Genomic DNA, 16,929 nt, shown 5'->3' with positions numbered 1-16,929 from the left:
AGGATTCATAGTTATCTCAGGAACCTGTGTTTGTTCCAATTTTACATATCCAAGGGTATATCTACACTCAGAGCTGGGGGTATGATTCTGAGACTGAGTAGAGATATTTGTGCTAGCTCTCATCAAGATGGCATGCTAAAAGCAATCGTGTAGCCACAGTAGCACGGGTAGTAGCAGCATGGGTTAGCTGCACCATGTACAAACCCACTCGGACCCCATGGGTACGTACTGGGGATGGCTAGCCCATGCTACTGCAGCTACACTGCTGTTTTTAGAATGCTCTGCCCGAGTATGTCTACTTGAGCTAGGAATCACACGCCCAGCTCCAAGTGTAGAAATTCCCTAAGAGTATTTTGAACTATTGGCCACTAGCTGATATAAACCCATGTAACTCCCCTGAACTCAACAGAGACACATCAGTTTATGTCACAAGATAATCTGGCCCTATAACCTTGAGTTGGTTTGCAGAATTTACAAATGGCTCCTTAACCTTCTTTCCCCTCCACTCCCCCACCTCACCTTCATCAAAGGTATTCTCTGCAAACTCCATGCACATGTGTAGCCCTTTGCAGCACTGGGTCAGTCATTAAGCTTTAAGTTTCTGCTTCTCCCTCTCCCAATCTCTAAACAACAGGAAAAAAAAATCTATGACACACCTGGGCTGAGAGCAGAACAAATTTCTTTGGTGGCAGCATGTGTTGTTGTACGACAACAGGAGAATCAGTTATTGGAATAAGGTCTTTATTCAGTGGTGTTATAATCTTTGGAACTTTCACCTCATCTATGGCAGAAAGAGCCCATGAATGTCCATCAACATGTGTGGTCATCTGAGTAAGAGATGAACATTATCAAAAGTTTGAAACAGGATGCACATTTTGCACACCTATGATGATATCTAAATAACCAGTATTTAACATTACACAGCATAAAAACAGAAGTACTCTCAAGACAACAAGCCCCTAAGAAAAGAAGACATTAAATACAGACACATGCATATGTACCTCACCAAATTAAAAATTGGCCAAACTACTTCCAGTTATAAACTGCAAGCTCTTTGGACAGATCATTACTGTATGTAAATTAGCATAATGAGGCCCTATGATGCTACTAACGATACAAATAGTAAAACCAAGCTGCAAATTGTACAAAACTCCAAATGCATAAAAACTGGTGCTTTTTTTTTTTTTTTTAAATACCCAAGAGCTGCAACTGAGGCATGAGATTTTTAAAAAACTTCCAGTGACAGACTGGCAACAATGATATATAATTCAGGCCAAAGCATTTGGTAGGACGGATGTAGCTTAAGGCTACCTACCACCTACTTGGTTTTAGTCCACAGTTCTAGATCCAGTTTCTAACTGTCTAGTCTCCAAAGTGCTCCTTCAGTGTATGGTTGTTTTGTTTTGAAAGGACTCCTCCAATATGTCGGGAATCCTGCCAAGCTGCTCAAGCAGCTCCTACACCCACTCAGATCATCAGTCCTCTCCCAGCTCTCCCCCTGTACTTCAGGAACAGATGGAGAGGCCCTTCTGAAGGACCAAACAGCAAACTGCCTACACAAGAGCTATTTACGCACACACAAGCATTTTAAAATATTGTGTGCAGAATTTTTTTGGCACAGAATGCCCTCTGGAGTAAATGTTGCTCCTCTTAGATTATAAACACTCTGTAGCAGGACCATGTCTTGCTGTGTTTATGGACAGTGCCTTGCACATTGCAGGCACCACCAAAACAAAAACAGTAGAAAATTACCAAGGATTTATAATGGCCAAGGTGTTTCTTTCAATCCTACTTTGCATCAAACTGGGTTCTCCAGCTGGAGAGTATTAAAGTGGCAGCTTCCACTGAAAGACACCAGCTCCATTCACAAAACAGAGATACCTAGTGAGAGACAGGTACTACAAAAAAACTACACTGAACTTTTTTTAAAAAAATACAGAGTTAGGTATCTTGATAAATATTTACCAAATAACTAGTCACAGGAGTTTTTGTGTAAGTTATTTTTTGTATACAGGAATGTTAAAAGTGATTCATGGAGCCTATAACATTTAAATAATATTCTCCATGCCTCCTCAAAAAAATTGATATTACTTAACAATATTGAAGAGCTTACTACCTGTGTTTCCATCATTGGTTTTTGGAAAGGGAAAGAATCATGATTGATACACCACAAGATATCGTTATCCTCATTTTCCGAAGCAGCCATCAGCAGGACACCTAACAAAAAAAGTAAAATTAATACTCTGTATTAGAAGCAAAAACTTACATCAAGCCCACTGTTGCTAAAGCTATATATAAATTCAGTACAAGTCTACTCTACACATTCTTAAATTAATCTTACAAGCAGCTCAACACCTACCCATCAGTTAAGTTTATAAACTTAAGTATCTAAGGGGTTTTAGTGCAGATGTATATTTAACTGCTCTTTTGGTTCAAGAGGCTGTATTTGAACAGTCTGTCGGATCCCATTTGAGTATAATCTAACATGCACTATATAGGCACACCATGTATTCCAAGATACTTTATACATGCACACAAACAAGGATGAAGGTTAAAATTAAGACAGAAATTATCTAACATTTTTCATTGATTTTTATGAACAATTATGAAATGTTTAAATATACCCTGAAAGTAAAAAATATCTGGATTTTAATAATAAATTCCATCCTATGAAAATTTTAAATAGCTCTTCCCTAAAGTAGATTCATCATTCTATTACTAGTGCAGTGACAAAAATGAAAATTGCTGCATTCAGAGTCGGAAACTCAAAGTTTATCCAGGAGAAAGATTTCAGTGCTAAAATAATACACAGACTCTCTGATGCACTTCAAGGATAGGAGCATGAATATCCAATCTTCACAACATAAGGGGCTTACTAATAACTTTCTGGAAATCAAGGAGCCACATCTAGTTTGCATATATTTATGCAAAATACACAGATTGTAATATGTGCTTACAGTTGTATCTTCCACAACAGAATAATAACAACTGCTTGTTACCAGGGTTCACCAGCAATAAAAGCTTCCAGTGGATCAGTTATGTCTTCACCCTACACTTCTAGAGGGTGACTGGATTATAACAGAATGATGCATGATGCTTTTGGCCCTTAAGCTGTATGCTATGTAGCACAGGTTTAAACAGAAAAAAGGTTAACTAAAAATATTAAAGAAAAAAACTAAAATAATTTTACTGAAGAAAGGTTGGGTACTGGTATGATCTGGACCAGTGGTTCTCAACCTGCAGCCCAATCAGCACACAGCTGCGGCCCATGTGACATCCTCAGGGCCATACAGGTAGTACATATATTGTGTAGATGTGGCCCACATAACACACCGAGAACTGCATATGTGGCCCACAATGGTAAATAGATTGAGAACCACTTTCTGGACCAAACGGGTCAACCACTGCCTTGCTGTATGCCCTTGCAAACATCTACCCTACAATCAGTAAAATGAGCATATCCATCTACCTCAGAGGAGACCTATAAGGATTTGTTAATACTAGTATAGTGTTCTGAACAGATAAAGCACAATGTAAGTCTTTATTATTATTATTATTGGTAAGGGCTATTTATTCCAGATATTTAGAAGGGGTTCAAAGTTCAGAGTGTGACAAAGTCAGATCTGACACCTACAAGAGAATGGTTCTATTGGGTTCCGGGGAGATGGGTGAGTGAAAGCCCGCCCACCGCTAAAGGACCCTCCCCCGGTTCATGGGGAGGATCCACAGAGCCCAGAAGCTCAAGTAATTACAGGGGACAACGGAAAAAATAACAAGGACAGGTGTGAAGGGTCAAAAATAGGAAACCTGAAGGGGACATCGGACAGCGCCCACTGCTCCTCAAAGGTGTCAAGGGAGCCAGCAGACGCTGCCCAGAGGAACTCTGCCAGGATGCGTGAATGGAGGGAGGATCGGAAATAGGCCCCACAGTCGCAGAGAACCACTTCAGCCAACCTCCTCTCCTGGCCGTTATAGATGGCCACCTTAGCCATCGCTAGGAGGAAGTTGACGAGGAGGTCCCATGACTTTGTGGGGCCATGGATAGGGTGTGAATATATAAGGAGGTGGAGGGAGAAGTGCAGCCAAACACGTAAAAGGAGGTCCAGGAGGACCTGGGAAAGGGGCTGTAACCTGGTGCACTCAAGGTAAATGTGTGCCAGGGTCTCCCTCACGCCATAGCAGGGACAGACTTCGGGATAGGAGTGAACTGCACCAAATACACGCCTGTGCTCACGGCTCTGTGGAGCCACCAGCTGATATCCCCAGTGGGCCGCAGGACTAGGGTGGAATATAAGAGAGTGGCGGAAGGAAGGTAAAGGCCCTTCTCCCTACGAGCTGAAAAGGTTACCTCAGGTTAACTAGATAACCTGAGGCCAATTAAGGGTTGCCTGTGATCTTCAAAAACCCCTCTTCTGGTAAGAGAGGAGGAGGAGAGATGAGAGAAGTTGCAGCAGGGAGAAAAGGTTTCTCCTGGGTGGAAGGCTGCTCTCCTCACTATATGGGATGCAATCAAGCCAACTGTGGTTTGGGGAAGGACAGGCACCCAGAAGCCAGTATAATAAGGCAACACCCCAGAGAGGGCTTAAGTTACTCTCCCTTTGTGTTATCAGTTTGTTTCTTTTGTTTGGCTGAAGAGTATTACTTGGGCCTACTTTGTAAATATTGAAAAATAAAGGGGTGAAGGACAGGGAGACCATCCAGAGCAAGACTAATTTACTCCAGGCCCCCACCACCAGATGGAGAAACGCTGAGGCTGACAAGGTGGAGGAGGTGCCTTGTCACATTATGACTAAACTCAGTTAATACACAGCAAATTTAGTTTGACATTGAAGCCTCAAAGATCTATGTTTTAATTAAAAACAGAAGAACAATAAACACGAAAGGGTAACATTTTGGTTAACACAACTGCAGTGTGGTTTGGTCATGTAGTGCTCTGGGACTTTAAAGTGCTTAGTTGCATGTCTCCCCTATGAGTCTTTGAAAATTTACCTGGAAGACAACAGAATGGCTGAAGAGGTCAATGACATGATACAGAGGTTTTTTTCCACTTCTAGGTCACAGATTTGAATTTAGCCTAGGTCAGAAGTGACCAAAAACTGAAGCCATCTGAAAGCTATTAGGCCGGCCTATACAAAATCAATTAGTAATTTAGACAAGATCACTAACACAACTGGCACATTTATTGGCAAACTAAGCAAAGAGACCAAGGACTTAATGGGCATAGAGCCTAACAATCACTATGTCAAGTCTAGAGAGTGTCTTTCAAGGACAAACTTGAGGTACAGTGAAAAGATAGTGTATCGTACCACTGCCTGTGTTAAACTCAAAGTTTCCTACACCAAGTTTCCTACTGTAAAAAGCAATCATGGTGGCGCTACTTGTTATAAAAGTCTTAAAGAATGGATCTTATTTAAGCTGCACTCCAAGGCTTACCTTTGCTATAAAGAGCTCTGTGCACCTTTGATGGCTTCTCCACATTAGAAGAAGCGGAAAATCCTGGAGGCAAGCGGATGTGAACCAACGTTAACATGGAGGGTCGAGCCATTGGATGCTTAAATGGGGATGTACTAAAATACATTCGTACACCTAGGCCAAAGGAAAAAGGAGATCACTCTTTGCAATGGATTTTGTGTAAATATTATAAATGGCTAACAGTCTCAGCATATTTGATGCAAGGCTTAATTCAGAAGCTTGTAAGTAATTCTATATAAATATTACTACATTCCTTTCTTGAAAATGATCCTTCTATCCAAGTCAAATGATTCTAATCCTGATCTGCCACTAGTTTTCTGTATAACCTTTGGCAAGCCACTCTCCCCCTATTTCCTCAACTGTAAAACAGAATAAATAGTTATATGGTACGATCAAGTATTTATCAGATGTCTGAAGGACTTTGAACATATGAAGCAATATACAAGAAACAGGTAACATTATTATAACGATTATTATATACATCTTCTAGTATGCATGGGGAATAGACAACCTTGAAAAGAAAAGTGTTTGTCAATTTTCCGAACCTAAGCAGGTCTTATTTACCAATAAGAGAAGGAGGTATATTGATTTCTTACCAGCATGTGTGACTGCCAGCAACTGACAATCTATAGATTCTGAATTTTCAATCACTGCTATCTGAACAATAGGCTTAAAAACAGAACGGTCTATAGTCCTAAAAGGACAGAAAAGAGTTTATGTAACTGACATCATGCAATAAACAAATCAGAGAATACACAACACTCTTCAAAAGTTTGGTAAAACAAAAAAATTAAACAGATCTCCCAACAGGAAGTATTTCATATCACACTCTTCATATTACCTGGCAATGTTTCCAGCAGCAGAAACAATAGCATTCTGAGAAACAGAAGCAACTCTGGTCATTCCTTGACCATCTTGGCCAAGATCATAAACCTGTAATTTAATAACAGTTTAGTAGTTTCACAATTAAATTAATGCACATAACTTTATCCCATCATGCAGTGAATCAGATTTCTCTCAATTCTTCTTTGGCCTCAAGCTTCCACGCACTAGAGAACTGAAGCAGTAGTCCTTCCTAGTTTTCAATAGAAAGGATCGTGGCCATAATATAGTGCAGAGGGGGAGGGAAATAAATGCAGGGAAAAAATCCTGGGGGAAATCCTTCATGTCTTGACTGGCATATAAAGAATCCTAATGTACAAACATAGTTTTTCAGATGGGGAGGGTAAAAATAATGTATGCACATAAGAAAATCCAAATAGGACATTGAAAGTATTCAGATACCTGTATCACTCCTTTTTCTGAACGGGTATATAGGATGTTTCGAGAATTGTCAATGGCAATTTGAACTATGGGATCTGCAAAAAAAAAAAAAAAAAGTATGTGAAAATCAAAACTGGATTTGGTGCGAACTAGTTAATACAGTAAAACTGATAGTACTGAAACTTTACAAGGGTAGATTTGACTGGCATTTGACTGAATCACTTATTAGAATGTACTCATACAGGGCATTCCATTTACAATGGGCTCCTGCCCAGGAACAGATTTAAAAGTGACATATTAATATCTTACTGAAGTACAGTAGGACAACAGACTATCACTGTCTAATCCATTACAAAACAAGCATTTTAAATATTTGTAGAACAATTTCAAGTAAAAGTTTTACTATACGGATTACAATATTATCACTCCAGTATGTAAACTTACCAAATTTATACCACAAAACAGGGACTGTAGCCACTACGGCCAACATTTTCAGACTTCAATACCTAAATCCATATCTAAATAAGTAACTTGATTTTCATAATTGCCAACCACTTGCTACTCCCACAGTCTTTAACTCAATGCACCCAAGTGTGAAAATGTTGGCCTAAGGTTTTTTTTATTTACATTAACTTATAAACATTTCAGTTATTGATACATTATCACCTACCATCCTCTGAGAATGTGAATTGCAGCAATGAAGGAACAAGGAAAGAAAGGGAGCTCTTTGAATGATTGATCTTTCTACACCGTTGAGTAAACCAGCCTGCCTCAGCCTACAATTGAAAACATATAAAGCATTAAAACTAGCTAGGTAATCATGTGAATTCCTGCATGACGATGCTATGCATTCAGTTTTCATGGACACAGTTTTAAAGGGACACTTTTCATCTGAAATGTAGATAATTAAAAAAAAAAAAAATAAAAAAAAAATAAAAGCAGCAAAAGTTGTTTCAGAAACTTAGAAGCCTCTGCATCTCAAAGCCATTGTTTGTGGTTTTCTAATCACATTTTCCATTTTTGGGGTGTGTGGGTGTGGTTGTAATATGTTTCTCTCTCCTGCAATGTGTCAAGGAGCCACACAAACAAAGGGAACTGATTAGCTAATTGTTACAGCCACCTGCTGAATAAATCTTAAAATTAAGATTTTAACTTCTTTGGGCAGGGATTGACTTTTACAGGACATACCACAATGGACCCATGACTTAGTTGGGGCTTCCAGGTGCTGATATAATGTAAATTAATAAAAATAATCAATACTTTCTTCTGTTTATTGTAATAAAAAAATAAACAGCCTATAAAGGACTTAACCTAACAGTGCTGCTTTAGAGACAAAGGACTGGGCTCATGTCTGCAGATTGAGTCAGTGAAGTAAAATTAAATTCATGACAGCAGATCAAACCTCATCCCAGTCAACTTCTGGGTTTTATCAGTCTCCAATAATCAGAACAGCTGCTCCCATTAAGGTGGTTTTGAAGGCAGAGATAAGATGGTTGGGGACAACAGTGTCTGTAGAAGCTGTCAGAAAGGAGATCTCATGATGCATGCCCTTTGCGGAACAAACTTTTTTGCTCATTCCTCAAATAAATTAGTTTATCTAGCCTACCACGACTGTAGGTTGATAGCATTTCTGTATTAAGAGCACAGCGCTATCACTCAAATAAATTAAGGCAGGCAACACAATTGTGGAAATGAGGTGACAAGATTGACACATTTTAAAATTCTCAAAACCCCAACCCCATAACCAAGAACAAAAATACGTATGCGTAAAGACTATATTTACCTGGTAAGCTACTTCATATAAACAGCCATCCTTTCCAGCCAAAAAGATACGGCCGTTTTCAGTGGAAGTTATGGTTAGAAGATAGGTATTATCAGTAGGGAGTGAATAGAGAGGATCTGGAAGCAGTTGCATTCCTCCAGACATGCTGTCATTGAGGGCTCCAGAACCTTAAATACATCAAGAAAAAAAACCCATCATATCCGTTGAGTTTGCTTGTTTAAATACTATGGTATTGTGATTTAGGACTATTTCAGAAAATCAGGAAACACTATAGTAAGACTGCACCTTAGCGGACTGACAGAGTTTCTCTCTCTCTCTCCTTAAGTCACAACAAGTTTTGTTTACGTTTTTCCTCTCTGGGAAGCTTTTAATCAGTACTGTATGTTAAAATATTTTAAGACAATTATGACCTCAAAATCCTGACAAATCTGAACATAAGATTTCCTAGTTTGTCTATCAGAGACATGACATAACAACCTATTGAAAAAATATTCTATTTTAGCCCCCTAATATTCTTACTCCCTTATAACTTTCTCAAAATCTCTCATTTATTTTTCCTACTTACACATTTCATGTGTAAAAATATACAGCACTGGGCTCGAGTTTTCTGTGGTTCTGAATCAAATGCCAAAGAGTGTGGAGTTTGCTAATAAGGGTACCTCTACACTGCATTTTGCACTAAGTGGGAACAAGCCTCCTAGCCTGGGTTGACAGATCTGGGCTAGTGGGGTCCCATTAGCATTCTAAAAATAGCTGTATAGACAGATCTTTGAAGTTGCAGCTCAGGCTTCAAACCATCACCTGCTTCAGAGCCCAAGCCACAACTTCAAAGTGCTGTCTAGACAGCTATTTTTGGAGAGCAAGTAAGAGCACCACTAGCTTGACTCCGTCTACTGGTCTGGAAGGCATGCTCCTGCTAGCTCCAAAATGCTGTGTAGATATACCCTAAGACACATTAAAAACTGATGCAGTTCACATGCTGCTCCTCTCCCAAAATAATACTTGATTACTGGGAAACAGTTAACAGTCATAGCATCTTTAAAAAGAACTAAAGGGTGGGTAACAGAGTAGAATACTTCTCTGAATTGCGGGTATAGAATACTGTATCCTATGTGAAAAGGATGTTATAGAGCTCTTTCACTCTTGATGCAGAAAGCCATAGAAACTTAGGAAGAGCCCCTTGGCATGCAGCTTAATATTTTTTAAATTACATGACTAGTAATAAATTAATGTGGTGTGGCAATTAACTCACAACTGAGAATATTATCCTAGAAACGTATATTTACTTGGAGTGCGAGAGAGAATTACCTGCTTGCAAATTAGCATAGCTAAGTCCTAGAATCACTATATCCACAGGAGTGGCCAGAACCAGTAGGTATCGTACATGAGGCTGGAAAATACCTAAGAAAAGAAGAAAAGTTAGAACTTAGTTCAAGGCCAGTACACCAGATTCATACTAAGATCAACATCTTCCCTGCATGAAGGGTAGAAATTTACAATGGTCTGAGGGCTAGTCATATTGAAGGTCTGACAGCCTGTGAAGCTCCAGAATTAGAAAACTATATACCACTCAGATGCCCAGCTTTCCAATGCTATATCTCATTCTATTCCAGCTCTGACAAGTCATGAAAGACTGGATCTTAAAATGATATTCTTATTACTATCTTCTTTTCACCTCCAACCCTACCCCCTCCCTCCAACTTTGTGTCCAATCTGATGTAAGCAGCTGCGACCAAAAGAACTACTACGGCTAGAAACCAATATTTCATGCCAGCTTAAAGCAAGTCAGAATTCCTAGTTTTCAAATAGTATAAAACATTCGATTCTAACTTAGCAGTAATTGTAAGATCGCTAACGTACATGACTACCTAACTACTTGTGACTTGTAAATCCTTCCATAATGCCTCTAGTTTAGTAAAGAAAATTAATCAGCTTTTCAATTTTTTTACAGTGTTCAGCAGCTACATAATTTTGGTCACTGTCATGCATTTTTTATTACCTGCCTTTGGCTTCACAAGACCCACAGCAAGAATAGTTTCACTAAGACCATCAAAATAAGCAAGGTCTCCCCTGTCAAAAAATGAGAAAAAAAATTACATCAAAGCACAACAGAAAAGACTTTCAATATCCAATAATTTCTAAATATACAGAATCTGAAACTTTTAAATTCTTCTGTTACTATATAACAATTGGAACCCATCTCCTGCATTCTTCTCTTAGGGTGGAAGCAAGACCATTATAATGGAACTGACAGAAAAAAGTCATCATAATACCTATGTAACCAATCCTCTGTTTGGAATGAAGTAGCCATTTATGGTTTAAGTTTCAAATTTGAAATCCAATTGTATTTTTAATTCTCCGTTCCTTGTCTATTCACACAGTCTATTTTTTAGTCTATATTACTCCAAAGTTAGTCCAGATATAGCTCAGCAGGAGAAAGGGATTCACTGCACTATTCACAACCAACTTTCTTTCTTTCTGATAAAATTAGCTAAAGCAAGTTTAATTTATTGTGGGGGAAAAAAATCTATATATAAAAAAAACCCCACCTGTAATACTGTGAAGTTAGTATTAACTAACCCCGTGTAAAGCACAAGTCTCATTTAAATCTCCCCTAGAAGTGTAATAATTCAGAAGAAATAACCTGCTGTTACAGAAAATAAGTTATACTATAGAGAACATAAGAATGGCCGTACTGGGTCAGACCAAAGGTCCATCTAGCCCAGTTTCCTGTCTACCAACAGTGGCCAACGCCAAGTGCCCCAGAGGGAGTGAACCTAACAGGTAATGATCAAGTGAGCTCTCTCCTGCCATCCATCTCCACCCTCTGACAAACAGAGGCTAGGGACACCATTCCTTACCCATCCTGACTAATAGCCATTAATGGACTTATGAGACACATAAAGAACACAAACTCATGCACTGAATGGATATCACAGGCATCTCTCCCTGAGCCATTCAAAAAGACTAGGAATTTATCATCATAGTTTTATGAATCTTTTAATCATAAGTCAGGTATGATATTTATATTCATAATAAATTTAAATCAGAAAGCTTTGGTATATCTTCATCATTCCAAAGCCACATTATAAACATAAAAATAGTTGATTGTGGGAACATGATTGCCTACTACATATATATTAATACACCATAATGCATGGATTAAACCTAGTCAGCCAAGTTAATTGTTGTATGAGCATACAGAGTCCAAAATAAAAACGTTCCTCTTAAAAATTTTGAACTCAAGCTCAATATAAATACAACAAATTTAGGAGAGTGGAGAAGCCTAATACTAAAAGTATGCATTTTCCTTACCCACCTCTTAACCCCCCTGCACAAAAAAAATCCAGAACCTGAAATGATCAAGGTACCTTAAAATGATAAGTACACTTCTGTGCTAAAACAAATCACTCCCTTATAACCATCACTTAATTCAGATTTAACACCATATATACCTGTAGAAATTTGTTTTCTACATACCCATCTTCATAATTCCACATAAAAATGTCACTGTCAATGGTCAACCATGCTCTGCTGATATCTGGAAATACTCCCATCATACAATTACATTGCATATCTGAAATACCACAGATGTAAGGAATAATGCACTTAGGCTACCCAAGACAAAATCCCCATCAAGCTATTTTAAAGTTGTAAGAATATGCACAGATACTTGTTAAAAAAGTTCTGTATGTGTGTATGAGAAGCTGACATGTTTTGACAAGTGTGAAAAAATAAATGAAAACTCCCTTTAAAAGAAATCAGATACAGATGTTAGGGGGAAATTTCCTTGGTATTAGCTGTGCACCTCCCAAAGCAACGACATCATACTGCAGCTTTCTCTGGCCCTGCTTTGTTTTGAAAATATTGCACATTAGACACATGGGGCATATTCACTATTTACTGCAAGTAAGTACCAGTAATACCAATAGACTATGCTCCATGCTGGGCAAATCAGTAACTACCACTGTTGATGCTTGGGCAAAATCAAATGTTCTCTCCTCAGACACTTTTTTATAGAGTTGGTTAAAAAAAAAAAAAAAAAGGTACCAATTTGTATCCCAAATGAGCATTACAATTGAACAATCCATTAAAAGCAATAATGACTGTTTTCACTGTCAAGGCCTTTCTCCATCCTACCTATCATCAATGATGCCAGCCTCCATTGCCACCTTGTGCTTACTCCCATGCTGCCCCTCAAGCTTGGGGGGAGTTCTACAAAAATGTCTGCGGGCGCACACGCACTCTCTCTCTCTCTCATGGTGCCCCGGTGAGCCAGGAGTGGCCACAGAGCTGTGGGATTGCCCTGGGCTCTGGCAAGACTTAGCCCCCGTGTGACAGCACGGAGCCAGCCTTGAGCCGCAGGCCAAGCGTCATGCCCCACGAGCTGCAGAAGTAAGCAACATCCAAAAATATTTAAATAAATGGTATTCTATTATTTTTACAGTGCAATTAAAACTGTGATTAATCACAACTATTTTTTAATCTAGCAATTAATTTTTTAATCGTTTGACAGCCCTAAAAAATATGCATCTCTTGCAAGCAACACTTAGTTATTCCACTTGATTTCGAAAGCATTTTATATTTACCTCTAACATATGCAGACCCCTTTAATTTAAGTGTAAGAAGATTGTTATGACAAACATACCCAACTGTCATTGAGCATCAAAATTACAACATGTAACTACCAACTGCTGAAGCAACTTCACATAGATGGACCCCTGTAACTTCTTGGGAGCCATACGGACTCCAGTGTGGGTGTGTCCAGGATAAGGGTCCATCCAGGGGAAGCTGCTTGAAGGATCAGGGCCAAAGTGATTATGAAATAACAAAAATTCATTTTTTAACATTATTATATACACAAAGTAACATGCTATTTTTATTAGGATACGTCCAAATTGTTCCACTAGCTCAGGGGGAAGCGGGACTCTGCGGATTGAACTGATCTCTGGAAGATTGGGTATTGAGAGCAAACCAGGTCCTTGCAAAGGATAATCCATATCTGACATTCCAGAAACTGTAGGACTACCTGCAATTAAAAATAAAAATACACTTTAAAGTTTCATATGAAAAACAAGTTGTCAGCCAAAAAATAATACCTAATTGGTACTTTTCTTCAATTATCCTTAAGAGATTTCCCCTGCCCCAATATTTGAATTAGCAAGCACTCATCTCTGTTAAACCTGATTTAGACTACTTTATTTCCTCTCTTAATTTTGGTTGATTATTTCAGATAAATGAACAAACTACAAAGTCCTCAAACCACAGGGAAGAACTAAACTAATATTTTAGGCCCTGATCCTTCAAAGACTTATACATATGTTTAATTTTAAGCATACGAGTAGTATTAAACATGAGTTAATCATGTGTATAAATGTTTGTAGGATCAGGACTTTACAATGTAAATCTAAATCCTAAATAAGACATGAGCAAAAGCAAAATTTACAATAAACAAATAATACACAAATGATACAAGTGCACTAAGAGTAACACAGCTCACTCAAAATATTTGTGAAGTATTTTTAAATGAGGGACTTTCACAATTTCAAGAGTATTTGTTTAAAGCCAAATCTGTAATATAAACTTTAAATAAAGAAAACAATAAAATATCCAGTGCCCCCCTAAAATTGGCTGATAGGCTCTCTCTCTCTCAAAAAAAGTATATATTTATATATGCTATAAGCACCTTCCACCCCAAAGGCTCTCATAACTGTTCACAAACTACATTGGTATAATACAAATGAAATGCAGTCCCCTCTGTTTATTATAAACTCCAAGGTTTATATTTGCAATGTTTTTCTCCTGCCACGAAACGCAAGTTAGACTTTCCTTGCATTTAGCTTCTTTTGTGGGAAGAGTCTTATCAGACCAAGAAAAGTGATGCTCTATAAAGCTTCCTAAGTACTGTCTTCCTTTCCCTTTTTCCCTTCCTTTTCACAGCTCACTAACTTTTGAGATATTTTTATTTTAGAATTGCTGTTTCATATTCTATATTAGTGAAATAAGTTTATAGAAGTGTACTCTTTAAGGAAAAAAGAGAACACGATGTGTAATCTGTCCATGCATAAAAAGTTGCAAGATCAGGGCCTTTTTTTGTTGACTTACCCTCTTTGGATGCATTTAAGCATCAATCCTTTTTTTACTAGAGTCAACCCCAATGCCATCGCTCACTATACGATCATTTAAAATGATAGGTGCTTTAACTTAAGTAACTGTTACGCATAAGCTAGGTGCTCCTGACAAGGAAGAAACATACATAACCCATCGAAGATGACTGAACTGAACCACATAAGGAAAGGAGGCAAATTCTCAACATGCATGAAATATGGGCAATAAACTTTAAGGCAAACTGTAGGAATTATTTGGCAATTTGTTAGTGTCAGCGCTAGCCTTAGTCACCTATGGACACTCACAGCTTGTCTACACTACCAGGCAGCTCATATTGATCCAGCGGGGGTCGATTTATCGGGTCTAGTATAGACATGATAAATTGACCGCCAATCGCTCTAGCGTCGACTCTGGTACTCCACCTCAACGGGTTGTGCAAGGGGAATCGACGGGAGAGCGTCAACACACTGCAGTGAGTACACACCATGGTAAGTCGACCTAAATACATCGACATCAACTATGTTATTCACAACAAAGAGTCCTGTGGCACGTTATAGACTAACAGACGTATTGGAGCATGAGCTTTCGTGGGTGAATACCCACTTCATTGGATGCAACATTGCTAAAGTTACGTAGCGCAAGTGTAGTCGCGCCGCCAGCGCTGCGAGAGCTCTCTCACAGCACTGTAAGTACTCCACCTCTCCGAGGGGAGTAGCTTGCAGTGCTGCGAGCGAGCGTGCAGCGCTGCAGGCGCTGATTACACTGGCGCTTTACAGCACTGCACTCGCTGCGCTCGGGAGGGGGGGGCGTTTTCACACCCCTGAGCGCAGCAAGTTGCAGCGCTTAGATCGATCCCCACCATAGACTAGCCCTAAAGCACCCCATAACTCAGGGTATATCTACAATGCAATAGAACGTCCTCAGCTGGCCTGGGTCAGCTGACTTGGGCTGTACACGTTCAGGCTCCAGCTCTGACACCACGCAAAAGGAAAGGGTCTCAGAGCCCAGTCCAAATATTTACACTGCAATTTCACCGTGCCCTGAAGCCCAAGTGCTGCAAGCCATGGGTGTTTCTTTGCAGTGTAGACATAACCTCACAGATGCCTCACTAGAACCGGGATTCTGGAGTGTAGTTTTCACTGGGGACTAGAGATGCCAGTGCCCCACGAGCTGCTGTTTTGGCTGGGACGTGACTGCCCGTGGGGCACCAGGCGCAGGAAGAGGGCAGCAGAGGCACAGTGCGGGGCGCTCTGGCTCTACTGCCCGCAGAGGGTGCCCCGAGCAGCCATCCCGGCAGGGAAGGTGGATGTAGCGCGCGGTCCCCGCGTGGCCACCAGGGCTCGAGGGGGATGAGGCGTGTGCGCCCGACCCGGCGGGGGTGAATCACAAGGGGCGGAGGAAGCGCTGAGCTGGGGACCAGAGCGGTGACCGGGCCCGTACGGATCCTCACCCGGCGCCGGCACAGCCAGCAGCTCGGACAGGTCCGGGTAGCAGCGATCATCCTGGATCTGCCGGTCGATGATGCGGCCCGCGTTCTCCAGCGCCTCCTGCAAGGCCGGGGCAGCCGGGCTCATCGCCACAGGCATAGCGATAGCGGCCGGAGAGAGACAGGACCGCGCCAAACCCCAGCAGCCACCGCGCCCGAGCGTCTGACGCACTTCCGCTTCACGGCCAGTCACTTCCGGCGAAGGACGCCCTGCAGGCGGAAAGGGTTAAGTTTAAATTGGTGGCCGCGGCGTGGAGTTGGCAAGGGGAGAAGATTCGGTGATGGATACAGAAGAGACCGTTGGGGCAGCGGCGTTGGCGGCTGAGGTGTCTCGTGAGTGAAAGGGGAAGGGAGGCTGGAGGATAGGACCGGGCTTCCGAGAACCTGGCGGGTGGGGGAGAGCGCCTCGCCGCAGCCGGTCCTGGGCGCTCGCATCTCGACTGCAGAGCTCGGTAACCCCTGGGCTCTTGGGCCGGGCCGGGCCGTGCGCCGAGGTGATGGAATAAAAGAGCTAGGCTGCTCCTCTGAGGCCGGGCTTAGCGAGTCAGCCTGCGCAGCGTCTCCGCCAGTGACCCCCTGTCAGCGCCGAAGTCACTAGCAGTACCCAGCTCTTACATGGGCGGTATCTTCTCCGCCAACCTGTGATCTAACTCCCGATGCTCAGCTGTGCCCAGTCTGTGTCTCCGCGACAAACTCTCCTGCTGTGTTAACATACAGCCCTGAGCCCCTCACTAGGCCTACATCCTTCCCTGTTCCTCACAAACAGATGCACAACCTGCTCTCAGGCAGAACATTAAGATATGTTCAATGAAGGCAG

The 16,929-nt window shown here is 40.8% G+C and overlaps 2 protein-coding genes across 3 annotated transcripts in view; one reads left to right on the top strand and one right to left on the bottom strand.

Moving 5' to 3' along the window:
• The window catches only part of NUP155 (nucleoporin 155), a 56,492-nt gene extending 40,208 nt beyond the window's left edge, over positions 1 to 16,284 (bottom strand). Inside the window, exons 1-13 of the mRNA XM_054032052.1 lie at positions 16,077 to 16,284; positions 13,410 to 13,547; positions 11,999 to 12,095; positions 10,518 to 10,588; positions 9,827 to 9,919; positions 8,519 to 8,685; positions 7,406 to 7,511; positions 6,757 to 6,830; positions 6,314 to 6,405; positions 6,069 to 6,166; positions 5,434 to 5,586; positions 2,117 to 2,217; positions 657 to 827 (exon numbers count right to left, since the gene is read on the bottom strand). Of these exons, the coding sequence (XP_053888027.1) occupies positions 657 to 827; positions 2,117 to 2,217; positions 5,434 to 5,586; positions 6,069 to 6,166; positions 6,314 to 6,405; positions 6,757 to 6,830; positions 7,406 to 7,511; positions 8,519 to 8,685; positions 9,827 to 9,919; positions 10,518 to 10,588; positions 11,999 to 12,095; positions 13,410 to 13,547; positions 16,077 to 16,212 (1,497 nt within the window). The 5' untranslated portion in view covers positions 16,213 to 16,284. The remainder of the gene's footprint in view (positions 1 to 656; positions 828 to 2,116; positions 2,218 to 5,433; positions 5,587 to 6,068; positions 6,167 to 6,313; positions 6,406 to 6,756; positions 6,831 to 7,405; positions 7,512 to 8,518; positions 8,686 to 9,826; positions 9,920 to 10,517; positions 10,589 to 11,998; positions 12,096 to 13,409; positions 13,548 to 16,076) is intronic.
• Positions 16,285 to 16,300: 16 nt separating this feature from the next.
• WDR70 (WD repeat domain 70) overlaps positions 16,301 to 16,929 on the top strand; it is a 257,225-nt gene continuing 256,596 nt past the window's right edge. The window contains exon 1 of one of the 2 annotated variants that reach the window (XM_054032053.1): positions 16,301 to 16,445. In XM_054032053.1, coding sequence (XP_053888028.1) covers positions 16,394 to 16,445 — 52 coding nt within the window. In that variant the 5' untranslated portion in view covers positions 16,301 to 16,393. The remainder of the gene's footprint in view (positions 16,446 to 16,929) is intronic. The other variant, XM_054032054.1, reaches the window with a different exon arrangement.

Source organism: Malaclemys terrapin, chromosome 6 (genome assembly GCF_027887155.1).
Source record: "Malaclemys terrapin pileata isolate rMalTer1 chromosome 6, rMalTer1.hap1, whole genome shotgun sequence".
Taxonomy (NCBI): domain Eukaryota; kingdom Metazoa; phylum Chordata; order Testudines; family Emydidae; genus Malaclemys; species Malaclemys terrapin.
Note: the sequence above shows the minus strand (reverse complement) of the source record. Positions and strands in the feature narration are given on the sequence as shown.